At 39.8% G+C, this 27575-nt stretch overlaps 1 protein-coding gene across 4 annotated transcripts in view; it reads left to right on the forward strand.

The window, feature by feature from the left end:
• Positions 1 to 27575, forward strand: part of kif5ab (kinesin family member 5A, b) — an 83311-nt gene that overhangs the window by 24953 nt on the left and 30783 nt on the right. For all 4 annotated transcript variants that reach the window (XM_088309644.1, XM_088309642.1, XM_088309643.1 and 1 more), the window contains exons 3-14: positions 3405 to 3478; positions 3692 to 3796; positions 4030 to 4078; positions 4956 to 5011; positions 6651 to 6738; positions 6824 to 6948; positions 9793 to 9897; positions 11097 to 11245; positions 14364 to 14512; positions 21168 to 21352; positions 22980 to 23048; positions 24691 to 24897. In XM_088309644.1, the coding sequence (XP_088165770.1) occupies positions 3405 to 3478; positions 3692 to 3796; positions 4030 to 4078; positions 4956 to 5011; positions 6651 to 6738; positions 6824 to 6948; positions 9793 to 9897; positions 11097 to 11245; positions 14364 to 14512; positions 21168 to 21352; positions 22980 to 23048; positions 24691 to 24897 (1361 nt within the window). The remainder of the gene's footprint in view (positions 1 to 3404; positions 3479 to 3691; positions 3797 to 4029; positions 4079 to 4955; positions 5012 to 6650; positions 6739 to 6823; positions 6949 to 9792; positions 9898 to 11096; positions 11246 to 14363; positions 14513 to 21167; positions 21353 to 22979; positions 23049 to 24690; positions 24898 to 27575) is intronic.

Raw genomic sequence — 27575 nt, forward strand, 5'->3', positions numbered from 1 at the left:
GTTTGTTTGCAATTAGTCACTCAGTTGGCTTGTTATTCAGTGTGTTGGTCAGACAATCAACTATTTAGTTGGTTGTTTGACGGCTTAGTTGGTAGGTGAGTTGGTTAGTAATTTTGTTGTTATAGTTAGTCACTCAGTTTGTTTGGTAATCAGTCAGTCAGTTTGTTAGCATGATACTAAGTCAATCAGTTTATTAGTCACTCAATAATTTAGTTTGGTTGTTAGTCAGCAAGTCTAGTCCAGTCAGTCTGTTCGTCAATCTGTAAATATGTGTTAGCCAGTCAGTCTATTAGTTATCTAGTCAGTCAGTTTGTTACATAGTCAACAGTGAGTATGTTACTCAGTTATTTTGTTGTTCAGTCTGTTAGTGTGTCAGTCACATCTCTGTCCTTTTTTTAAAACTCGTTTAAAGATGCATTTTTATTCCTGCGATTTTGTTGCAACTTGAGACTTGTTCACTTTTTTTTCCGGTATCTACTATGTTAGTATCGTTAATTTGTATTTTAATTTACTGCATTCAGTGTCATTAAATTATTGCTATTTTGTGTTTTTACTCTGTGTATAACGCTTTGTCACAGCTGCAACTGTTGTGAAATGCGCTGTACAAATAAAGTTGCATTGTATTAATCAATTTGTAAATTAGCTTGTAAGTACAAATCACATTAATTAGCAAACCAGTCAGTCAGTTTGCTAGTCAGTTTCTAATGAGTCTGTCAGTTAGTCAGTCAGTCAGTCGACCAGCCAGTTGGTTAGTCAGTTATATGCTAAATCAGTTAGGCAGTTAGTTCACCTGTCGGTTAATTAGTCATTTCCATTATTTTTTTTAGTCATTTAGTTAATCAGTCAGTGAGTTAGTCCTTCAGCCAGTTAGTTTGTCAGTCATTTTGTTTCTTAGTTAGTTAGTTACTAAGTGAGTCAATTAGTCAGTTGGTTGCTTAGTTCGTATGTTAGCTACTAGTTACTTATATTTATTTTCAACCCTCTTTACATCAGGGGTGTGCAAACATTTTGATTGGCGGGCCACAATGGGTTCTAAAATTTGACAGATGGGCCAGACCAGCAGCAGACGGATGGAGTGTTTTGGTAGCCTTACCTCATCGGAGAAAAGAAATACATTTAATTTTAAATGAAAGTGAACAAAAGCATTACGACAATATATATGTCTTTGAAAAACCACAATATTTACAAAATAAAACATTAACAAGGTTTATTCATTTAATTTTTTTCAAGTTGGGCAGGCGGGATTAAAATGTTTAACGGGCCTCATGTGGTCCCCGGGCCGTAGTTTGCCCACATTTGGTTTACATCATCTAGCACAGGTGTCAAAATCCAGTCTTCGAGCGCTACTATCCTCCATGTTTTAGCTATTTCTCTTCTCCAACACACTAGATTCAGAAGATTAGGCTCCTACAGAGCTTGCCGATGTGCTCACATATATACTTTGACAGTGCAGAACTACATTACAGAACGAGGTTGCGTTTGGTGTAACGTCCAACATGTTAGGTCCTCCCTCCATTGACTACATGGAGTTGAAAGACAGCCACAGATAAAACACATGTGTTTTCCCGATTACATGCTTGTGTACAGAACTGCAGTGGACGAATATTGTATTGTAATGTGTTTACATTTTCCAATGAAACAAGGGAGGTTGACATCATGGTTGCTCTGCCTGAGCAGAGTCCTGCGCTCTGCTGAGTTCCAGAATCCATTCACTGGCTATGAGAATTAACAGCGTCTTCCAAACGGATGTGAGAAAAACAATTCCAAGTGACATGCGCATTTCAAAAAGCACACAGCATTGTTCACAGTCAGCTATTATCCATGACAGTCTTTCATCTGTCACCTACCCCCAACAACCTGCATCTCTCTTTTATTTTCCACCTTCAGGCTCACATTTTTTGTGCCACGTTCGCATCAAGTGGGGCGCTCCATTTAAGCAGATGGAGCGTGGAAGGGATTGATTTGTCAAGTTACATTAATTCAATGGCGTTTCAGGGAAAATAGAATGAAAAGGCAAACACGAATTGAGCATAAAAGTGAGAACATGTGAGATGAAGGATTTAGCACACTGTAGCGCCTGAGAAGTGGCAGGCAAGTGAGATCTTTGCATTTTTTTTTTTAACTTTTTTACTTGTTTATATAAATACCATTTTAGTCAGTCATTTGATTTCTAAGTTTGGCTGCTATTTTTTTAGCCAGTTGATTGTTATATAAGTCAGTTAGTCAGTCACTTATTCCGTCAGTTATTCAGTCAGTAGTTTTCCAGCTTTGGGTTTATTTTACAGTTTGAAATAATATAGGAATTAAGTCATTATGTTCAGTGTGAAAATGAACAATAAATACGAAGATTAGAGAACACTATCTTTTTTTGGTCCATTTTTAGTCAGCTATAATGTGTTTTACTTAAAGATTTTCCAAAGACTTTGGATTGGCTCTAGATCATATATATATATATATATATATATATATATATATATATATATATATATATATATATGCGTATGTGTGTGCATGTGTGTGTTAAAATCTATAATCTATCTAACAGATTTTTGACTCAATTGATGATGAAAAAGAATAGTTGATTAAAGAAAAAAAAATGTCTCCTGAGAAAAGATCTGATAAGTCTTTGGTGGTCTAACTATGCAGTTCAAGGTGATGAGCATCTTCTTCTTCCTCTATTTTAGCTCTCGTTAGGTTGTTATGATTTATTAGGAGTGTTGTGAGGCATGGCTCTGTGCCTTGCTAATTGCGATATTGTGTAAGTTTCAGACAGGCAGATGGGTGGCTGTATACGTGCTGGAAGTCATGCAGGGAGACCTTGTTTAACTCCACGTTTAATTACCATGACTTGCTTGTTTATCAGGGCATTGCCAAAGATACCAACCTGTGGGTTTAGATGCTGTTTATTCCTTGATCATATATAGGGTCAGATGCTGTCTTAATATCAAACCAGGTGTAATCTGGAAACAATCCCATTTAAATTTAAAAGCTCATCAGATCATGTTGTAACGTATGGAGCTATTATAGGACCTCATTCGATTTTGTGTTCTTGGAACAAAGATACACAAACTGGTAGCAAAAACTCTCACTGAGTTAAACCTTGGAGGCTTGTTGATCTGAGGTCCCTCGCATGACATCATTTATGATGGCGCTCCTGTGTCTAGATAGACTCATTCAATGCTCCAAAAACATGCAGGTCCTTCATTTGGAAAACAGATTCTGAAAGCACAAGAACAGGCAAAAGATGCACGCTTCATTAATCGTTGGACGCTCTCTGAACTGAAGTCTTGCATGATGTCATCCAAGTTGTTCCAACTTGTGGGGCTTTGTTTTTTTCCCCTCACTGCAGTTCTCCACTTGAGCAGTTTCCCCATTTTCATGCGTCTCTGATCTCCCTCTCTCAGATGTACTGGGCGGATACAACGGGACCATCTTCGCCTACGGCCAGACCGCCTCGGGAAAGACTCACACTATGGAGGTACAGTAGCATCTCATCAATAATTCAAAAGTGAGATCCCTCAGGGCGGCAAAGAGGAGGAGACTTTTTTTTAATGACTAAAGCTGACTGTAAATCCGCTTTTCCTCACGTTCTTCTCAGCAGGGAACCACTTTTCCAAGTCCCTATGGAAAGCAACTCCAAAGACCCCCACCCTTTTCCACCTCCTCTTCACTCACATCTCATCTTTTACAGGGAAACCTTCACGACCCCCAGGGGATGGGCATCATCCCTCGGATCGCGGAAGACATTTTTGAACACATATTTGCCATGGACGAAAACCTGGAATTCCACATCAAGGTCGGTTTTGTCACACAAACAGTACAATATGTGCTCGGACCTGTGATGTAATAATCCGGCTGCGGGGTTGTCAGCCAAGCGTCAATAAATCACCATGTTTAGAGTGCAGTAATCCCCCAGTATTTGTTACGCTGGAGGATAAGGCCATGGCAGAACAGATGAATCCGACACAAGTGTGCATGTATCACTTGCAAATGTTTATTTATTAATTTATTTTTTTAATGTACTTGCAGGTATCATACTTTGAGATCTACATGGATAAGATTCGGGACCTGCTAGATGGTGCGTGGTGATTTTTAAAGATCTGACCATTGAAAGGAATTACATGTGCCATATTAACCATGTTAACGACGCAGCCGCCCATTTTCTCTACTTTCAATGTTATTGTCATTAGAAATTGATTTTAAATTGTGGGTTCGCTTCTTCTCCTCTCATCTCAATCATCAAAACATGAACATGGCAGTGCGATGAGTTTAGGGTGTAACCCGCCAAATAATATATTGATAATTTGAATAATATAAATAGACTGTCTGAGTGAATGTGTCGATTGTTTGTCTATATGTACCCTGCGACCAATCATCACCAATCCCAAAGCCTCGCTTCTTTTGCTAAAGGTCGTCTCAAATGGGCTCCAGCTCGCCCACGATCTTCATCAGGGCAAGTCCTGATGAATGGAACTTCAAGGTGTCACTGCGCTTCATGTTCATTTGATGGAGGCCCAGACAGAATGATTGGTGACAGAAACCAATCGGTATGCTGAGGAGGATCATTTAAAAAGAAGTGGCAGCCTAATGATGGATTTACAATCATCTCACAAACACAGGCTGATGCAAGCGTCATTGTGCAGCGAAATGTGATTACAAGTGAGGGATGTGAGCCAGGAATGTGTGGAAATGAGCACAGCGACTCCACTTAACCTCTTGTGATTTGTCCCCCCACGAAAACGTTAATAGGGAGAGCCACACTGCCACTTACAAGAGCACACTCTGAATCAGGCACACAATCTGAGACATTTTGTTCAGTTAACACAATTGGCACTTTAATCAGCGCTTGTATAGGTGTCTCTAATATTTTGTCCGTCTTGTGTATATGGCCTTCAGTACATGCTAGAGGAATGCAACGCATTGACCTTGCATTCTCTCGCTCCACTTCTCTGCAGTGACCAAAACCAATCTGTCAGTGCATGAAGACAAATACAGAGTCCCTTATGTGAAGGTGAGTCATCCTCTACTCACTCAAATGTGGATTTGATTTCACTCTCTTTATCGTGCATGTGTACAACACTTTCTTGCAAGAGTCATATTCCCATGGATTTGCCTTCAAAAAGTCTTGTAGAGGTTTGTACCCCTTACTGCCGCCACGTTATCGTCAGTGAGTGAAAAACATACTCTATTGGGTATTGATCAGGTTACTTACCTGGCCATTGAATAGGATTCCCATGTCTTGTTTTCAAAAAAATCTTAACTGTTAGCCTTAATTTGTGTCTTAGGTAATTGGAAAAACTCTTTTGGGTTTGGGTTGAGGAATATTCCATTTATTTGTCTTCAAAATGTCAGTTGTTCCTCTTTTGCCTTTGCTCTTATCTTTCATAAGTGTACAACATTCTCTATTTGGTTGATATGAAACTTATATTCACTTTTACTGTCTTCAAAAATTCTTCAGTTGTTGAACGTCTTGTTGCCTTCTTATTTTCAATGTTTGAAAACATTAACTTGATTAAAATCAGACATATGTACAATATTCCACTGTTGTGCCTTCAAAAAGTCCCCACTTTTGTTTATGGCTATTTCTGCCTTCAATTGTGACTTCAGTCAGTGGGAAGCATAGAACATTCCCGTGTTTTGCATTAGAAAAGTCATCAATTGTTGCCTTCACTTGTGTCTTAAAAACATGACTCTGCCATTGAAGAATATTCTATTAGCCTTCAAAATGTCTTCAGTTTTTGCTTGCTTGTTGCTCCTACTGCCTCTGCCTGCGTCTTTGGTTAGTAAAAATCCTCTTAATTTGGTTGAGATAATTGACTTAAATTACACATCTTTGACTTCAAAAAGTCTTGACTTGTTACACAACTCAGAGTTTCGGGTCTGGCTGGCATACCTTTTTTACTCCAATATGTGAAAACATGATCACTTTGTTCAAAGGCTATGGGCTTCGCCAAGGAAGACTATTACTTGCCTTCATGTTTGATTAAAATCAGACAAATGACTACCATGAAGGATATTCAATTTTTTTACCTTCAAAACATCCACACTTACTGCTTGTAGGCTGCCCTTGTTGCATACACCTGTGTCTTCAGTCAGTGAAAAACATGCACTATTTGGCCACTGATTTGGTCACTGAAAACGTATTCGCCTTCAAAAAGTCTTCATGCTTCACTTAATATTAATATCATGCTCTTTAGCTTGAGATCAAATCACTGACTTGGCTGTTTCTCTGAAAATATTAATTCCCATTTAAAGTCTTTACATCTTATATCTTGCTGCTTTCACTTGTGTCCTCTGTTCTTCTACTGAGCGAAAAACATTCAGGAATATTCTTCTTTGCCTTCCAAAAGGCTACCCTTTCTGTTTTTTCTTTTGCTGCCTTTGCTTATTTATATTATATTTAATAGGGGGAAATTTAGCAATTTGCTACTTTTTGTTGTTCAGAAGATTTCACTTGCTTCTAATTTGTAGCTATTGCAGCTTTTACTTGTGTTTTAACGGTAACGCGTATTTGATTAAATTTGGACCAGACTGACATGGCCACTGAAGAATATTCCAATTCCTTGCATTCAAAATGTTTTCTTCAAATGCATCAAATGGTTTATTTCGATGTGTGCATTTTCTTATGAACGTTTCTCTCTTCCCCTAAGGGTTGCACTGAACGCTTTGTCACCAGTCCAGATGAGGTCATGGACGTGATAGACGAGGGCAAGGTCAACCGCCATGTCGCCGTCACAAGTGAGTTGTACTTATCCCTTACATGCCGTAAATGATGAATTAAAGCCGTGAAAGGACATGACGGCCAATTCATGTTGTTCCTCAGACATGAATGAGCACAGTTCGCGCAGTCACAGCATCTTCCTCATCAACATCAAGCAGGAGAATGTGGAAACGGAGCAGAAGCTCAGCGGAAAGCTCTACCTGGTCGACCTGGCCGGGAGTGAAAAGGTGTGGCCACCTCTTAACCATCTGTAGAAGGGGCAAATGTGAAATGCGGAAAACTATTTGATCCTCAGAGGAATTTGTCAGTTTGCTCACTCACAAAGAAATTAAGAGTCTCAATTTCTTTAATGATATAAACTGTTTGATTCCCAAGCAAATCAGATATACTTGGTAGATAAAGAATCCCTTGTTAGCAAGAGCGATAGTGAGGTGTTTCTTGGAGTTGGTCATCCGTTTTACACAGAGCTCAGAAAGGATTTTGGCCCAAAAAAAAAAAAAACAAGCTTCAGTTCCCACCAAGGATTTTTCATCTGGTTGAGGTCTGGAGATTGTTGAGATCACACCACGACCTAATTATGCATCTTCTTATGTATTGCGTCTCTGCCACGCTTCGGACTTGTAGCTGCGGATCTTCATGTTATTATATGGGTTATTATCTTTAACTCATTTACTGCACTTGACGGCTAAAGACGTCAGAGATCCATTTTTTTTTTTTTTACTCAGCTGGTAGTGAATGAGATAAGCACGGAGAGACCCTTTTTACCCCACAAACAACGCCAAACACTGATATATACTAAAGTTACAGAGCGCTGTCACACAAGGTAAATTCACAGATGCTCGGACCGGGGTCGCACTGTTCAGATTGCTTTATTGATTGCACTTCATCCCTTTGCGCAAATTAAATGCAACCTAAGATGCCTATTTTAGCTCTCAATTGCTTCTTCACACAGCCGCGCGTATTGCTTGTGTGTTTTTGTCCTCTCTCTCACTCTCTCTCGCTCTCTCTCTCTCTCTCACTCTCTCTCTCTTTCTCACTCTCTCTCTCTCTCTCTCTCTCTCTCTCTCTCTCTCTCTCTCACTCTCATTAAGTTGGACTCTCTGTTAAAGGGCCAGCACACAAAACAGCGTTGCAAGATTCCATTCTGCTCCGAGTGCAAATATTTTAAATCTATATACGTCTGACTTGACCCAGTTAGGGAAGATAAAATGGATGGACAAAAACCCACTTCCACCCCCTTTGCCCTTTTTTAAAAAACAAATTCTCATCCTCCATCGTCAAAATGGGCGGGACATCCCGTCAATGAAATGCCCTGCTCTGGTAGGTTGATATCCAAGGTTTTACTATTTTATCCGTGGCTGTTCGTTGTCCTCTTTGGAGAAAAACAACCCCAAAACACAGTGATTCCAACTCCAAGCATGACAGTAGAGATGGAGTGATTAAGGTCATACTCACATTTATTTTTAAATTCTCCTCGCACAGAGGCTTGAGTTGATACCAGACACTAGTCACAATTGCCTTCTGATCCAGGTCCCGCTGTGTACTTTGGGGCTGCTCCTTTACTCTGGCTCATGGTCGCCTTCATTCTACAAGGCCAGACTATCTAGCTTCAGACAAAGTCCAGTCGATGCATTTGGTGTGCTTTCCACTTCAGAATAATGTCATCAATAGGTTTCTCCTTCTCACCAAGTCTTTTGCTGATGTTTTGTCAGCCATTACAGCCTTGTGCAGGTTCCTGACATGTTTTGACATGTTCTAATCTTGCCTGTGGCGGTATAGAGATTGGAATGCAAAAATGGATTCCTCAAACAGATGTGCTTTCTCCGCATGACCATTTAAGATCAGGACTATTTGTGAATGGGTGTGTTGTGTGCAGCTGTTAGCCACATGGGCACACACTAATCGGTGGGAGCCAGAATTTTGGTGGAGTTGTAAGGGATCAAATATGTATTTCACTGACACATTTTATGACATTCATACTGCATGTCTACTACCATAATCAATAAACAACCACAAAGATTCAAAAGTGAGCAAACTTGCAAATTCAGCAAGGACTCAATGAATAATTCCCCAATGTAAATTGCTTGCTATTATTTGAAATGACTGACTGGCTTACTATTTGCTGTATTTTCTATATAAGTGCAAATGAGAAAACATGTTTTCACAGTGCAAATCATTTGCAAGATGTTGCCTCTGTGGCAGCTGAGGTCATTTTGCATGTGCTGGCATCGAGACGGATAAACAACATCTCTAAACTTCAACCTTTAGAAATCCAACACTTTGCAGCGGCGCTGTGAAAAGGAAAACAAACCACATTTCCTCTTCGCTCACACATATACGCCCAGGACTGGCTGGATCTTGTTTTTTGTGTGTGTGTGTGGGGGGGGGGGTGCTAATACCTCCCTGTGATGCAATATCATGTTCAATCATTTAGCAATCCGATCACTTTCTCTCTTGAAGACAAAACAACTCTTTTTTGGAGGGGAAATGAATTTTTTAAAGCCCTAAAAATAAATGCTCTTTTCTGCTCAGAATGTAGTCATGAATGAAGGAATGCTAAGTAAGCCCCGATATACTGTAGGAAATAAGCGCTGACGCCACCCCTTTAGGTGGCCTCTGGGAAGGAATGAGAAAGCGCCTCTTTTCATCAGATGTAAATATTAATTAATTGGATTGCATTTACACGAAGCTCTGCTGGTCAAAAACAGGCAAAAGAAAAATAAGCTTCTCATTAAGTGTGTACCATGTGGCACATTGAGATGTTTAGTTCCCAAGGAAAGATAAATGAAGAAAATATCCCACAGAAACACTGAAAGGCTGCTTGGCATTTTGTAATTAAAACATTTACCGGATAATTAACTGTGTTGTTGAGGCACCAGATTTTTTAGTTACTAATGGAAAATAAGCAAAGACCTTACAATTACCTTTTGTCTTAAATATATATGAAACCATGCAACCCATGACATTAAAGGTTATACCTAGACAACCAAATGACTTCCTTATTACTTATAATAATCTTTGAATTGATTTTCTGTGTATATTTGATTATCAAATATCTCTCCTTGTGTCAGGTCAGCAAGACAGGTGCCGAGGGAGCCGTCCTGGATGAGGCCAAGAATATCAACAAGTCTTTGTCGGCGCTGGGCAACGTTATCTCGGCTTTGGCTGAAGGAACGGTACGGCAGGAGAACTCTCTTTTTTTTTTTTAAACCTTCTAATGATTGAAAATGCAAAGGCATGCATTATAGGCATATATGGTACACTTTTGCGGTGATAAGTGCACATTTTGCTTTTCTTTGGCATTTTTGCAGCAGTGATTATTGTCAAGTAACAACACACACAAAAAATAATTGCTAAAATTGATATTCTCAAATTGTAGCATGAGTACGACTAGTGGTACACAAAAAATAATCAATGAATTAAATGTTCAAATTATGCAAAATTTTACAGTGGTTTGATATTTGTTTTTACTTAATTCGGTAGATTTGTATCACTACAGGTCAGTTGTCGTTAGCTGTTAAGAACAACACATTTGCATCTGCACTCCATATTTATTGCAACCTCTGGTTAGTATGCATTCAGCTTCAAATTAAAAAAAAAAGGAAAACCGAGCCTTTAACTCATGAGCTTTTATGCACTCGGAAAAAAAATCCCACATTATGAAATAATTATTTTATATCAAAGGATTTATAAGTCAATTGCACAACCCCCTTATGCCAACAAAACTGACTTGTAAAGTCATGGAGTTCAAATCAAACTCAAGTCGAGTCTTTTATCACTTGTTGCCAAGCAAGTCGCAATTCAAGATTAACGACCTAAATCGACTTGTGTCCAAGTCATGTGACTTGAGTCCCCCATCACTGCAGCACACCACCAAACATAAATATCATAAAAAATACAAGTACTGAATAAATGATGATCTCGTCTCAATCACTGTGCCATCTAGTGGAAGAGCATTTCATTGCTCTGCCTGTCGCTATAGGTCACTGACATAGATAAATGAAACAAGACACAGCACTTGTCGTAAATAAATAATCGATGGTGAATAGTGAAATTAGATGATTTCCCACAGCACACTGAATGATCTCTCACAGCAGAGTGGTTGGAAATCACTCACCTAAAGGATTGTGTTAAAGGTAGTTTAATTGCTTTTGAATGGGGAAAATGTGATGAAAATGTTTTTTTTTTGTTGTTGTTGCTTTTGGTATTTCAGGCAAATTTAACAAGCAGCGGTAACAATTCTAATTAAAAGAAAATTCACACGCTCTTTCAAAAATAAAATGCATCATTCAAAAATAAAACAAACAAAAAACAAAAAAAAACAAAAGGATGGTTGGCACAAAATATGTCTATTCATTCTCTCCCGTCTTTGCAGAAGTCGCACGTGCCGTACCGTGACAGCAAAATGACACGCATCTTGCAGGATTCGCTGGGGGGCAACTGTCGCACCACAATGTTCATCTGCTGTTCCCCCTCCAGCTACAACGACGTTGAGACCAGGTCCACGCTCATGTTTGGCCAAAGGTAACAAACAACAACCAGCATCCCCGCCGCTTCACGCTCCGCCACCCATTTGACATGATGCTCGTGTTTGATTGCCTCCAAAGCTTTTCGCATTGTTGATCATCAGAACATAGCCCGGGTTGTTTAAAGAGGCTCACTCATTATGACTTGACAGTTGTTCATGAAGAACATTATCCATGGAAAAAAAAAATCACGAATCTCTCTACCCAATTTGTGCTTCTAATTCAATATACAAAAGGTCACCGCGCCTGAGAAAAAATAACCAATCAGGGACACAAAAGCATCTTGTTCATAATAAAGATCATGCATGTGCCCTGCCAGCAGACCAATTTAACTTTAAACCAGCTAAAAGAATGTCTACATTTTGGTGCAGACGTTGTAACATGATTTTGACTGATTTGATCGAGTTGCAGACAGGTTCTGAGCGCCACAGAAGTCCGTGGTGGATGTCATTGTATTTGATTTCACGGCCAAACAATTTGGGGTGGCTTCCAAGTGGACAATTCACAACAGCCAACTTTATATCATCCACAAGGGCTCTTGCAGTTCCTGATAAAAGTTCTTAGCGCGTGTCAATTTTCTGCATGGACTCCAGCGAGGCAGGTTTTGCTTCCACGATGCAGAACGTGTGCCTCCCTTGCGCTGAATTTAGAAGGAATGAGAGTAGCCAACGCCATTGACTGGGAAACAGGTTGACTGTGCTAACTCTCTTGACGGTGCAAATGCCCATTTTTAACCCCGCGTGTCTACAAAAATATCAAAAGAAGGAAAAGTTCACCAATACTCAGTTGTCTCAAGCCTTCTGTCTCTGATCGGTCGTTTTACTTGGATGCAGTGTTTTCTTGTATATCAGATTGAAGACACGTTGTTTTTATTTTATTTATTTATTTATTTTTTTAAATATTTTTTTCAAATAAGTCCCTACTACTGTCCAAAAAAAAATCAAGACAGTCGAGATAAGACGCAAGTAAAGTCAGGTCTTGCTCATTCACAGCCTATACAGTATTTACTATATATACAATCAGTATCTATACCAACTGTGTATCTGTACTGACACATTTATATAATTTGTAATGGTCTCCAGCCTATTATGTAATTGTCTTCTTGTCATGATCTGTTTCGGTTGCTTTTGGTTTAGTATTTGTATTAAATTAAGTTTGGGTTTAGTATTTTGTGTCATGTTTATCCTTCTGTTCCTTTGGCGTGTCTCTTGTTAAAGCTGATTGTGGCCACCTGTGCTTGTCGTCCACTCCCTTACTGCTCCTTCGAACCCTTCGCGTCTCGTCCAGGTGTTTCTTGTGGTCTTGTCAATTTGTTTGTATTTAGTTCCCTGGATCCTTTCAGTCCAATCAATGTCTACTGTCATGTGTTTGTCCACAGCGTGTTTCAGTTTTCAGAGTCTACGTCATAATAATACACAGTCAGGTCTCAGTTATTTTTTTTTTTTTTGTTGTTGTTTTTTTTAACTTTATCCATGTTGTATTGCACTTTGGCATTTTACATCTTACTTCATTCTCGTCTCCCTGCTTCCCTGCGTTTGGGAGTTCCGCCACCACGTCAAACCTCCTTGCAAAACCCAACAGATGATCGAAAGGAAGCAGGGAACTAAATACAAACAAATTGATGAGACAGCAAGGAACACCTGGATAAGGGAGCTGATTTGCAAACACTTGGGAAGTAGGGGGGACAAGCACAGGTGGATACAATAAGCTAAACAAGACAAAGAAACTCAAAGAAAACCTGAAACTAAATAATAAACCAAAAGCAATCAAAACAGATCATCAGACTAGTCGATTAAATGCAATCCCGACATTAAAGGGATCATTTATTTGAAAAATCCCACGAATGGCACACTAGTTTGAAAATACAACTTCTAAATGTAAATAGTTATATAGTTAGTTTAAATCTGAGTCAAGCCGAGTCTTATGAATATCAAGTCAAAGTCATTTGGAGTCTTTGGGAAGTTTCAGCCAAGCAACTCCCAAGTCTCAAGTGTACTTCACATGCAGACACTCGCCACCCAGATATGCTCTGTCATCTACTTCTGCATCTCCGTCATTAATTTAAAGGGTCCGTGCACCATTTATTATGTGGTGAGAGACTGTTTTGAAGAGTGAATCCTCCTCATTTCCACTTCCCCGGAGCAGACATTTTTTCACAATTAATCCACTTCCCAGCTGTCTTAATAAAAGTTCTCTGACATTCTTCATTTAAAATTAACAAAGAAAAAAGATTACTATTCGTAACGTCGAAATCAAGCCAATCCAAAGCGTGGAATTTGTTACCATCACCACTGGGGGCGGAGTTAGGGTTTTATGACAAGATTACTAAATTACAGCCTCTCAGGGGACACAGTCTAAAGTTAAATGCCAGCCCTCGTAAACACAAAGTAAAATAATTGGTATTTTTACTCATGGAAGCAGCACTTCGTCATCAAGTCACCAAATTATATTTGCCAATTGCGTGCCCATCTGTGAATGGAAAACACGGAAAACTACATCGGAAGTTTTGTCAAACATTTTTAGAATATGCCTTTTATTGGAACCTAATGTGAAAATAGATGCTAGAAAATGGCGAGCTGTCAAGTCATGAACAGAAACTTGATGTGAGGGCGGTTACATCGAATCGAGCTTTATTGCTGCATCACAATTTGGAATCCAGCTTGTTCACACAGGCAGTGGAGAAGATTTACTTGGTTTAATTTCACACTTTACGGGTGGCCAGACACTCCGGAGACCCAACTATTTGTATACAAACATTAAAAACACGTTTTTCCATAATCATTCCCCATTATCTGCAAGCCCAGTCCAATTTTCCCCCTTATTTACTAGTTGTTTATTAATGAGTGAATGTTGAAGTGGCTCTTTTAAACATTCTCACGACCAACTTTTTTTTTTTTGTTCTCATCTCGGCATGCACCGTCAAACACTGCGGGCAGAAAGCCAATTTGCATGCTGATTAATGTCAAGATAGCTCATTTTAATTGAACGGCTCAAGATGGAATTGCCTTGCTCTTCTGTTCCCCTCTGATCTTCTGCTCTTGCCCCACTCCATCCTCTTTTCCCCTGATTTATTTATTTATTTATTTATTTTTTACACCATCCATCCATCCAATTAGAGCGAAAACCATCCGAAACACGGTGACAGTGAACCTTGAGCTCACCGCCGAGCAGTGGAAGAGGAAGTATGAGAAGGAGAAGGAGAAGAACAGATCACTGAAAGACACTGTGCACCGACTCGAGGCTGAATTGAGCTGCTGGAGGAATGGTAATACGAGACTTGTATCGCATAAAAGCATCAAATATTTCCTCTAATGCCAAAAAATAGAAAATGTGTACCCATGCAATAACGTACAATGATGTACTTCTTTTCGCCTATTGTTTCGACATTGTCTTGTCCGTGAGACTGGTCACTATATGGAAAAACATACTTAAGTTTTAAAACTATTGGGAGAAAAGTAACCCAAATTGTGTGAATCATCTAACTCAGGGTTGGGTCCAATATGAACTGAGTCAATGTTGGGTTATTTATACCCTGTGCATTGCCTCTTGGATCAAGATTTGAACCAAAGATTTCTAAGAATGTCACATTACATTTTCTTCAACTTCAGTAGCAACCAGACTGTCAAAAAATGGCTCTTGAGCCCGCCCAATCTTCAATTCAGCCTTTAATCCAAACTGCTGGATCAAAACAATTAACCCAATCTTGGGCAAAAGTAACCCAATCTGCTCAAAATCTACTGCTACCCAGCGAGTGGGTCAGGAGAATAACGCCGCATTTATGTTTGTGTACTATATTATTAGATGTTATATTATTGGAAGAAAATGTGCAATTATCACCCTCACTTCCTGGTTCTCCACCAATCACCACCTGTTTTCTCTCAGGGACCTATGAAAATGAGGAACATTAACTCCATTGAACTTTCAAGTAACCCATATCTACCGCTTGTAATACCATTCCCTTGCTTGTTATTCTTACTCTTTGACCAACTTTGACGTCAAGTAGGAGGTTGTCAAAGTATACGCATTCTGGAATTTGTCCAAAATGTCTGCTTCAAGCCAACATGGCTGACTCCCTTTTCAGTTTTGTGCATGGATCCTTAATTGAGACTCTGCTAGCTTAAAGCTAACATACAATGGGAAAATCCATAAACACTTGAGTTAGCAATTAGCATCTACGTGGCGGTGTTATTCCCCTGTAAGCAACAAATATTCCAGCACAAAATACCGCAACCCACGTGGACAGATAATATAACAAAACTATTCTTTATCCTTTGCGAAAAACAACTAATGTCATTGGCATACTGAGAGGCCAAAAGAAGAGCTACATCAAGGTGCGCACTCCCGAATGAGTAGCACAATGTTTGTTGAAGGACAACTGTTTAATTTCATTTAATTATGTCATTACAGTGTGTTTTTTTTTCATGAAGGACAGTGTTATGGATGATATTTTCTTAAAAAAAACACATTGCAAAAATGTGTGTAGTTTTTTGTTGTTGTTCAATGGGCCAAGATAATTTGATATACAAGCGTTTTGTATCCCAAAGCACCAATGTAATTGTTAAAATTGAAATGGTACACCTGATAAAGCACTTCATGAATCTGGATGCTTTCTTTTACAACTGCCAGTCTCGTAAATTTGTTAACCACTTCATATAAAGACAGTGCTAAACAAAATTTATGAGAGTAGTTGTCATAAAAAGACAAAAAAAAAACAAAACAAGACAACACTATTCATCCAACATCATCAAGCGCTTTACTGCGGACTTTTTCAATTACTGCGAGCTTGCTACATTTTACCACCTCGAACAGAAGTGAACTCTACGTAGCTTTAAATGTTGCATTCTTACAGCTATTTAATGATATGTGTTCAGGCTTCGCACAGTTGTCGAGTTTAATCGCTGTAGAAAAGCCGTACGTTGCATTTCCCCCACGGTATATTAACACACACACACACACACACACACCCCCACACACACACACGCACGCACGCACACCCACCACCACCCACGCGCACCCCCCCCCCCACACGCACCCACCCCCACACACCCCCACATACAGTCAAACTCCTTATGCACTGTTATTTATTTCCACCCTCGCGCGTATACTTTTGACTTAAAATCAATGGCAGTGTGGAAGTCTTCAGTGGTAGTTAGGTTGGCTCGACATCTTGGTTGTTCAATCAATTCTTTCCTTTCTTTTTACGCTTGAGCTTCTGTACACGTCGCGTCTTAAATCGTGGGAATGTTAAATCACCGCCAATGAAAGGTAATCAGTGACAAATTAACTGTAGACAGTCAATGGTATTCCCCACTGGCATGTGAGTCGATGTCATGAATATTTGTAGGTTACACATCCAAGTTTTTAGAAAGTAGCAAGGATGAGCCGAATTCAATTTTTTATTTTTTTTATTGTGCTCGTCTATAGTCTGTCACAGGTGACTTTGGTCAAGAAAAATTGGTTCGACTCTGGACTGGTTTCCAGTCAAGTGGCATGTCAATCCATTAATTTTTTTTGTGGTGCATGTCAGTCACAGGAACAGTAAGAGTACTGTTACTTTAGAACAGGGATGTCCAAACTTTTTGCAAAGCGGGCCGGATTTGAAGTTGCAAAATGTGGGGGGGGCCGACCTCGGCTGACATTCACTGCATAAACAACAATATATTCAAACACATTTTAGCAAGCGATTCTGTGTTTCACATTTTGCTTTTTTATTTGCATTTAAACCATCAAACATGTATTTTGGTTCATTTGAAATATGAACATCACATGCAATTGAATATTTGCTTAACTTTTTATTCTTAAACAGAAGTAATTATACTCTTGAGTGCAAATAATATTTGAACATGAATTATATTATGAACATGAATTATATTATCATCATGGGAGTTCAATGTCCACAGAATTTTTGAAAAACAGAAATGATTACCACAAGTGCAGGACTAATTTGATATATATGACATATCAAATATAAATGTTGATTGAAAATTTTATTCTGGAATGAAAACCGACAACTTGTCTGAATTTGTGACTGAACAAAACAAAATTAAGTCAGTTATTTTAATGACAAATGACTTGCCTGCATTAATGTGACGGGTGATACTGAGATCTGGACTGCAGCACAAAGGCCAGGTCTGGCTCAAAGGCAGAAGTATTAATGCGCAAGATGTCTCGCAGATGAGAGTCTGTGAGCCGTGTCCTCAGACGACTCTTATTTAAGTTCATTACAGAGAATGTCTTTTCACACAAATACGTCGACCCAAACAAGCTCAACATTTTCTTAGCAAACTCTCGAATCTCTCGAAACCTGCCTTTATCCAGCTCTCTGTAAAGGTTGGCAAGAGAAAGTTGCTGGTGCCGACTACGGCTCTCGGCGTCACACTGCAACTCACTGTAAATGGGCTGGAACATTGTCTGTGTCCACGGAGAAAGGTGATGAAAAAAGAGCGATGTCCTTCTCAATAGCTGCAAAATCCCGAAAGCGTTGTGTGAACTCTTCAGCCAAAGATTTCATATCTGATGCGTACCTCTTCGTTTGTGCACTGATATTGCTCTCTGGGAATCTGATTATGATTTCTTGCAGCGCTGAGAAATGTGCAGGATTGGGCTGGGTCTGCGACAGGTGTCTTTCAAACAGTTTGAGCTTGATTCCAAAGGCTTTGATGTGTGAAAATAGTTGGTTTATGACTCCGTCTGGTCCCTGGAGACTGGTGTTCAGGACATTAAGGTGCTTTGTAATGTCAACTAGAAAACCCAAATCAGCTAGCCACATGGGGTCACCTAGTTCTTGCATAGGTTGTCCCTTTTCAGCCAAAAACTCACAGATTTGCTGCTTAAGAGAGTAGAAGCGCGACAGTGCAGAACCCCGACTAAGCCATCGCACGTCAGTGAAATAGACAACGTCTCCATATTCTGCATGAACATCGCTGAGAAACTGTTGAAACTGGCGGTGGCATAGCGCTCTGGAGCGAATATAGTTAATAGCCTTTATCACCGGTTTCATAACATGTTCGTATTGGAGATGTTTGGCACACAGAACTTGCTGATGAATGATGCAATGGAGTTTTACAGCGCTACCCCCTTCTTCACTTACTCTGTTACATATTAGTGTCGCGAATCCACTTCGTTCGCCAGCCATGGATGGTGCGCCGTCCGTAATAATCCCAGAAATTTTATTCCACGGGAGTTTTAAGTCATCCACAGCAGCGCAAACAGAAGAGAATAGGTCTGTTCCTCTCGTTTGGGCTTTCAGGCTCTGCAGGTCAAGTAGTTCTTCAGTAACATTCATTTCATTGTCCACTCCTCTCAAAAAAATAAGCAACTGGGCAGTGTCCGAGGCGTCTGTGCTTTCGTCGCAAGCCAGAAAAAAAAAATCAAACTCCTTTCCTTGGACCCCCAATTGTCTTTTGATGTCTGACGACACTTCCTCAATCCTGCGTGCTACGGTGTTACGTGCCAGGCAAACTTTGGCATACTCTTGCTGCTTCTCGGGACATATTTTCTTCGCCATAGTCATCATGCAGTCTTTGATAAATTCACCCTCGGTGAAAGGTTTGCAATGCTTCGCGATCAGTGTTGCTACCTCGTAGCTAGCTTTCGTGGCATTCTCATTTGACTCTCGGGCTCTTGCAAAATACTGCTGCTGTGAGAATAAACCCGCTTCAAGTTGCGCCAATTTCTTGCTGCGTTCCTCCCCGGTCAAATTGTCATACATGTCAGCGTGTTTCGTTTGGTAATGTTGTTTGACATTGAACTCTTTAAAAACAGCCACGGTCTCTTTGCAAATGAGACAGACACAGTTGTTACGTATTTCTGTGAAGAAATAGTCCAATTTCCACACATCTTTGAAGCGTCGACCCTCGCAGTCAACTTTCCTTATTTTGTTTATTGTCGCCATTTTATAAATTGGGGGTAAAGGTCACCCGGGCTGATGCCTTGTAGTGATACTGCCTCTAGTGGGTAAATTAAGAACAGCAGTTAGGAAGAGCGCGCACTCAGTACTGTATATGTGCGGGCCAGAATGTATTAATTTTATTACAGAGGCTGCGGGCCGGATTAAGTTTGACCCCGGGCCGCATTTGGCCCCCGGGCCGGACTTTGGACATGTCTGCTTTAGAACATTACTCAAATTCAAGTAATAAATGAGTCCTTCGAATAATTACTTGAGTAAGTTAGTATTCAGTGAAAAAATACTCAATAACTAACTTATGAGTAAGTTCTGATTCTTTTTATTTTCTAAATAACACAAATAGCGAGGTAATCAATGAGTCAACGAGTAACAGGTGCATGGCTGGTGGGCGCGTCTCTCCAGCCAAAACGACACCACAGGACACGAGCTGGAAGGAAACGCCCCCACGCCAGTTGAGCAAACGTAAACCAAAACATGACATGAAGGAAACGGACCATGACACTAGGCAGAGATGATTAGCTTTCTAATCATACAAAATTGGATTATATTGAACTTCGATATGTGGATCAAGACTCCACAATTGGAGTTCTGCTAACTTAAATCTTTATCCTGAGCGCTATTCATACATTGCAGATTTTTTTTTCTCCATTTGAATGTGCAATTAGGATTTACATGCTGTGATTGAGCTTCTGGTTTGATTCCACGACGCATTACGTATGGCAAACGCAGACCGAGACAGCCTGTTTGTCCCTTTATTGTAGTCTGAAATGCAGACATTTTTAGGCAGATATAAATGACAACGCATAAAGATTTTTTGGGGAGTCCATTCATGCATTTAAATCACTAGCCACCTATGGCGCTTGTCCTTGTCCTTAGAGTTGCGGGTGAGCTAGAGTCTTACCCAGCTGACTTTTGGCGAGCTAAGCGGGGTCCACCCTGGACTGATTGCTAGTCAAGTGCACACATTTTTTTGTGGCCTTTATGCAAAACAATTCCATTTTTATGAGCATATCCTCAGTGTGATATTGTCAAGGAACAAAAAAAATGTTGCACAGAACACCAGCTTTCCCTGGCAGAGGTAATAAATCACAGAACCTGCAGTATTTTTCTGTATTCCTCCATGTCCCTTCCAGAATAGGAACTCTTTTAATTTCCATAATGGATCATTTTGACAGCGTGTTTGGCTCCTCCCCACATAAACATCATCCGTGTCTACTTTTGACCTCTATGCTCAAGCGCGTTGCTCAAAGAAGTCATCCGTCGCCCTGTCACCTCTTTATTGATGATTCCACCTTCCACACAAGGTGTTGTCATCGCTATTGATCGCTCTGAGCGTATCTCACGCGGCGACCCCCGCATCGATCGTCCGGATGGACATCAGTCAACGCGTGTGCCTCGAAAAGAGGCCACAGCAAAGCAGTGCTTAAAAGGTGGCCCCAGTAGCAACAATGACAGCGAGAAGGGAAGCATGTACAATTGTGAAGCGTACAAAAGCAAGCCATTCGAGCCTCTTCATGACAATGGGGAATCTGATGAGCCGTTTCTCAGGAAGACAACACCAATGTGACATTAGGCATCAGTGAGGTCTTGTTTTCCTCTCTCTCTCTGCCACTCTCTTTGTCTCTTTAGAAATATATTTCTTACTTTTTTTTTCTCCCACCTATTCGATAACCACCCAATTATAATGTGAAAACATGTAACCTTTTTTCATTTTTTCCAGTATTGAAACTGAAGGCTGTATTTCAATGTTTTATTTTAAAAGAATTGTTTTATTTACAGTAGATTTAACAATTTCCAAACCCTCCAAGTATTTAAAAAAATCAGATGAAATATGAAAACATCAAAAATTAATTAAATAAACTTTACTTAATTTTAAATAATTGATTGGTAGTTATAATTTAACTAAATATCACTATATATTGATGAGGTTACTGTTGTGTGCTCCCACTGTCTGCATAGCTGCTGCAACACCAGAACTTTCCCTCAGACTAAAAAGATTTCTTCATCCTTTCAGGTGAGGTTGGAGCCGGTTCAGAGGACGAGGACGAGGTGGTGCCACTGGCCGACTCAGAGGAACCAGAGCTGGATATATGCAGCCCATGTTCCCTGAACTCCTCAATCGTGGTGCATATTTCAGAGGAGGAGCGTCACAAGTATGAGGAGGAGATCCGGAAGCTCTACAAGCAGCTGGATGACAAGGTTAAAAATTCATTGCAGGGATTACAATTATGTACTGCAGCAGTTATTACTCTCATGGTGTGCACATACGAAGAGTGCACATGCATTACTCATGTAAATCGCTTCACACGCATGTCCACAAATTTACCGGAGAAATTGAATGGAGTCAGGGGAATAAATAATTTACATAGCATCCCTTTGCATATTGTTGGAATTTATCTTTATATCAATGTTAGAATTTAACTTTAACCCAATGTAAACTCAAATTAGTAATCTGACTCCAATTTGCGACCTTACCCAACTCTCACTCATCCAACAATATGCGCGCTCGTTCTGCAATAGAAAGGTATCAGGAAGCCGGCATTTTCACGCACAAGTGGGTTTATTCCCAATACACAGATTTCTACATGGCACCTGGATCTCGGGTCCCTCTCAATACAACTCTACACCTCTCTTGCCACCAGCGAATGTGTTCTACCTCCGAGTTGCCCAGTAATGATTCATACTATACAACATGCAAATGGCACAGAGACAAAGGCATCCTGGCATGATTCTATTGGCTATGTGTATTGCAGTTAACTTTAGCTCGCTCTCATTGGTCTTTCTCCTCCCGCCGAATCCCGTGGCTCCTCCTGCGTGCGATCCCCCGATGGCCGCTCCTTCCCGGAGTCATCTCGTCTCGCTCAGCACCTTCTGCTTCTAAAACATTCCATTCTTGCACAACCCCCGCAACCAGTTTCGCTTCACCAGTCACACTCTCAGCATTTTACAATATCACATTTTCATACATTGGATGCACCAACATCTAATGAACTATGTTAAGCTCAAACTCTTATATTCATTTAATAGTCAAATGTATGAAATCCTTTAAGTGTGACCGAAGTTTAGACCATGCTAATGACCAGACCCTCAGGAGAGGAATGCAGGAAGATTGGATCACAGCTGCACCACAGGAGGTGTGAACGAGACCCCTCTGAAACAATGGACTTCCATGCCAGGTTCACAAAAGTGGCTCCGAGCAGTCTAACCTTTGTTCAGTTTTAAATTGACTGCCATTTACATTATCCTTTAATATGTAATAATAAACATATTTCACTTTTTTTTTTTAACATCCTATTTTACTTTTTTTTTTTCATTTAAAAAATATGACACAAAAACAACAGCCAGTTCAGTTTATATATATATATATATATATATATATATATATATATATATTCATTATTTTAACATTTTACATCACTTTCATTAGTGAAGAAAAAAATTAAAAAGTGAAAAAGAAAAACATAATTTAACATTAATTACACTAAAAATAGCACATGTGCACCATTGTGAGAGCTGCATTAACTCTCAGTATTATGTAGGTCATCACTGCTTATTCTCACCACATCAAAAACCTATTTGTACATTAATGCCTCCCTCTGACGCCATAATTATCTTGTACTTCGCCCTGTCTAGTTCATTAGATAAAGCAGGTGTCCCTAATAATGTGTCCAGGAAATGTTTTGTCTCAATGGGTGTTCATTTTCCATGGTCCTGTTGCTCCATTTCAAATATCTCACATCTCCCATCAACAGTAGAACAGCAGTTTGCATTGACTGCACATAACAGTGTAAGATCATATTTATGCTTTCTGTCTCTCCCACTGAAGGATGCTGAGATTGACTACCAAAGTCAGATGGTGGAGAAGCTCAAGGAAGAGATGCTAAAGCAAGAGGAGGTAAAAAAATGAGAAAAAATACTTTTATTAAATGTGTGGATAAATGTTGCCTTGAAGACTTTTTGTAGACATAAAACAGTTTCACATGTTTTAAAAAGATGTCTGAGGCGTGCTTTCATTGAAAAATTCAAAGGATCAAGAATTACTGACTACTGACTTGCACCTGTTATGAAACGCAAACGATCCCGCCAAAATTGAGCACCAATAAAGACAATAATATGCATTTTCACTTGTGGAGGCAGCAGTTGATGACGATGTTGTTGCTTGAAAGTGACATCGGCAGAAGAACGGCGATTATTCCGTAAATTTGATTAGATATACAGTGGATCCCGATTATTCACTGTTTAATATCCTTGAATTCACTTATTTGCGGAATTGAATTTATATCAGCATTTCTTTGGATACTTTTTTGGGGTTTATTCCTTTATTTTTTTTTTCAACAAAACATTTCAATGTCCATCAATTATCAGCAGATTTTTGCTATTCTCAGGCCGGCCCAGTCCCTGTCCCCGCAAAGAGCTCCGTGTTAGAGAACAGCCAGTTGCTCAAATGGGCTTCAAACACAGGACAGTTGGACATGTATATTCAAAAGTTTAGAGAAGGTGAAATTAAGTTCACCTGCAGAAGTTACAGTGCATTTTAAATTCATCTTGCAATTTCACCTGAAATATTCCCAAGTCTGTGAGTAGATGTCACCTTTAAATACACTTTCAAATGGGAGACACGTGACACTTTTTAATTACCTTTGAATAAATTTCAAACGAACATCAAGTGCTCGGTATCCAAAGTCTTTAAAATGGCAGTGCGTCACTTTTCGAAGCTTTGACGAGCGCCACCTCGAATCCTCCCAGCTTGGGCTGACTAACCGCCTACATTAACTTCAATTTACATGCATATGGCCGCGTAAACAAGCAGTAAACTACTTCCCCGGAAGAGAAGCTCACACGCATATGCATTCAATTCGAAGGACTCTCTAAAGGGCTGCAAGCAAGCAACACCAAAAGTCTGTTTGGAGAATGTTAAATGGCTGTCGAATCGTGTGTGCATACAAGCCTGGCTATAGTTTGTCAGACACGTGATAATTGTGCATCATCACTGCTAGCAGGTATGCCTCGTGGATAATAAAGGGCTCCGACTATACATTTCGATAGAGCAGAGCCTAACAGCACGCTATAAAAATCTGCACAATCAAAACCACCAGATAATAAGTTTGTTGTTCTCTGTTGTTGAGTAATCAGCAGAAGAACATGGGTTGGTTTCACCCGAAACAAAGTTATATGATCAAAAAGGAGACAAACAAGCTATTGGGGGGAAAAAAAGCACATATGACGCTTTGCTGATAATATGTTTCGATTTTATGACACTAAACAAGCGCTTAATTGCAAAATGATTTATTTACAGATATACAACGATGGAATTCATTGTGGGTAACACTGTCTCACGCGTAACTCAAGTCCAAATGGCTTTTCTTTCTTTGTCTTTGTAATAGATGTAACAAGCCAAGATTTTGCGTCTAATCTTTATGTTCTACTCCAAAGCTGATCTTGAATCCAAAGAAATGAAACAATTCCATCTAAACAGATCTAAATATAATCTGTATGTCGGTGGCAGTAAATGTCTGGATTCCATGTGTGTCACCCAGTTCCTGGCATCATCCAGGGGTGACGGCGAAAGGGTGCAGTCAGAGCTTGGCCGGCTACAGTCGGAGAATGAGCGCTCCAAGGCAGAAGTGAAGGAGGTGCTACAGGCCCTGGAAGAGCTGGCGCTCAACTACGACCAGAAGAGCCTGGAGGTGGAGGAGAAGAGCGTGCAGAACAAGCTGCTGGCCGAGGAGCTCGCCAAGAAAATGGTGGGTGGATACTTTGCACTCACAGCACATTGAGTGGGAGGAAATTAATTGAAAGTTACAACTACACCAACTGAGGCAGCCAATACAAGAGCTGGCATGAGGAACAATGACTGTGTGGAATTGATCGGGAGATATTAATGACTTTAGGTAATATTTATATATATATATATATATATATACATGAAAGAATAAACATAAGTTTACCATTTGCAATCAATAAATTTGGGGTTCTTTAATGAGACTAAATCCACATCCCTAATCTGTTCATTATCTAGGATGTACTTTTGCAGGGGTGTGGAAACACCACATCACACAAAGCTGTTTCTAAAAATGTGTCCACTCTTAAATTGGCTGTCATTCTGTTGTGCAGCGAGACGCAGATGAAAACGTTCTCCCTCTGAAACTCATTCATCTTGTTGGAAAAGTTTGTGTGCAAAAGTACAGTGCGATCTGCTCTTAATTTGACTTTTCCGTCGTTTATCTCTTCCCAGCCCGCCGAACGCAATTATGAACAATATCCAGCCTTCATGAGACGAGCCTTTTGTGTCTTTTTTTCCGCGTAATGAGCAGTGATTGTCGTCCTCATCCCATCAATGCTTAAATAGCACATCAATAAAGGGAAAAGCTCACAACGAGATGGCTCGGTTTGAACGCCACTGCTGCGTTTTGAAGATGCTGATGGATGGGAAAGCGTCAAAGCCGGGTCAGTCTTGACTGAGCGTGGGCCATTATTCACACCAACCGTTTGAATACCTATTCGAGCACCTTTTATACATTCTGCAAAGGATGTCCTCGCTTCACAATTGAGTGTTAAAGAGTCGAAAGTGACATTCATACTGTACATCAATGGCAACCTTCTCACCTCCGGTCTTAATTGACCATTTTTTATTTTCTTACCCATTAGGCTCCCAGATAACTTGTTTTCCTCAAAGGTATTGAAGTAATTAGAAGCTTAGTTAAGCACACTTTAATTGAGGCCATATATTCGGCACAACAAGACATGCTTTCTTAATCACATATTTTGGTCAGCAACTAGAAATTCAGAGCAGCACAGTGTACAAGCGCTTAGCATCATAGCATCATTGTATGTGTCAAATGTTGCCCAGTTGGCATCCATTGCAGCCTGGTCATCCTGGAAGGGGGATTCCCCCATCTGTGGTCCCTTCTCAAGGTTTCTCACTTTTCCCCTAATGAGGTTTTGTGAGTTTTTCCTTGCCCTCCTGGGGGTTAAGATCGGGGATGTCGATTGTGGCTATGTAAAGCCCTTTGAGACTGTCTGTGATTAAGGGCTATACAAATAAAATTGACTTGACTGACTTGACTTGACTTAGCGGGGTTTGCGTGTTCTCCCCATGCAACATGCATCTTAGCTTCATTGACTCGAAATGGGTGTGAATGGCTGGTAGTAGTGGTGACTGGCGGCCAGTCAAGAGAGGATCGGCTTTTCTCGTCAAAATTTAAAACGGATGGGCCACCGGTTACCAACCACTCCCTTGAGGAAAATAGCTATAAAAAAAAATGGATAGATGGGTTTTTAACACCGTGATTGACTGTTGACATGCCCAGGGTGCACCCCACTTCTCTCGCCAAAAGTCAAATGGCATACACTCCATTTCACAGGACAAGTGCTATAGAATACAGAATACAGTAAATTAATAGATGGATGTACCATAGACTTTCAAATTGAAAGATTTATTTATTAATTTATTGTCATTTATTTAAAGTATATATATATATATGTATATAGATATATAATATTAATATTTTGTGTTTATTCATGTATTTTGTTTTGTGGCAATCTGGAGTTTTTTTTTTAGTTTTCCACTTGAGAAGATCCATCTTCAGTGCTTTTACACTTTATTTAAGTATAGAAAATTGCAATTACATTCATATATAACAAATATATTAATATTATAAATTTAAATATAAAATATATTTTTTTCTTTTTCCCACTCAATTTGGCTCTTCTACACCACATGCTAGTAGAGAAAGTATATCACATGCATTCTGTTTTTAAATATTAAGCAAAAAATATGATTGACAAAAATACCAATTATTTACATATTTGAATTAAAAAATAACAATAATTGTTAGTTTTTTTTCCAATTGTATTTTTCCTTTGCAATACCCCCCTCAGGCTTCTCTACACAACCTGCAACATTTTCAAGATCACATTTTGTTGTATGCAATATTAATGTGCCAGTCATCGGTATCTCCACCTGTCACTTTCACCTCAGCTGACTCCATCTTGTTCTCACGGGACGTCTTCTGGTGCAGGAGGCCTCGTCATCACTCAGTGTCACTGCCGCTCTGGTGTGCCTCCAATCCGCACTGACGGCCCAATCGCGCACCCCATTCATCATCCTCCTAATCTTGCATCATCTTCCATTAATCTATGTTTTCATACCCGAATCTCAGTTTCAGATAATTATCAATCTGCTAAATTTGACTTCATGTAATGATAAAGGGGGGCAACCTGTATAAAGAATCACGATGGACATGAACTGGGCGATGCTGCGTTTTAAGGGGTTGGTTAACATTGCTGCAAATGGATGATGATAATGCTTTGGGGTGTAAAAAAATGACAGTAGAACCTTTTAAACCCATTAATCCTGCCGTAATTGATGCCCAGCTCCAGATTAAATGACACACCATCAATAAAATGAGTTGGAATGGCG

The sequence above is a fragment of the Idiotropiscis lumnitzeri genome, chromosome 11 (assembly GCF_059441095.1).
Source record: "Idiotropiscis lumnitzeri isolate Australia: NSW breed Sydney's pygmy pipehorse chromosome 11, RoL_Ilum_1.0, whole genome shotgun sequence".
Taxonomy (NCBI): domain Eukaryota; kingdom Metazoa; phylum Chordata; class Actinopteri; order Syngnathiformes; family Syngnathidae; genus Idiotropiscis; species Idiotropiscis lumnitzeri.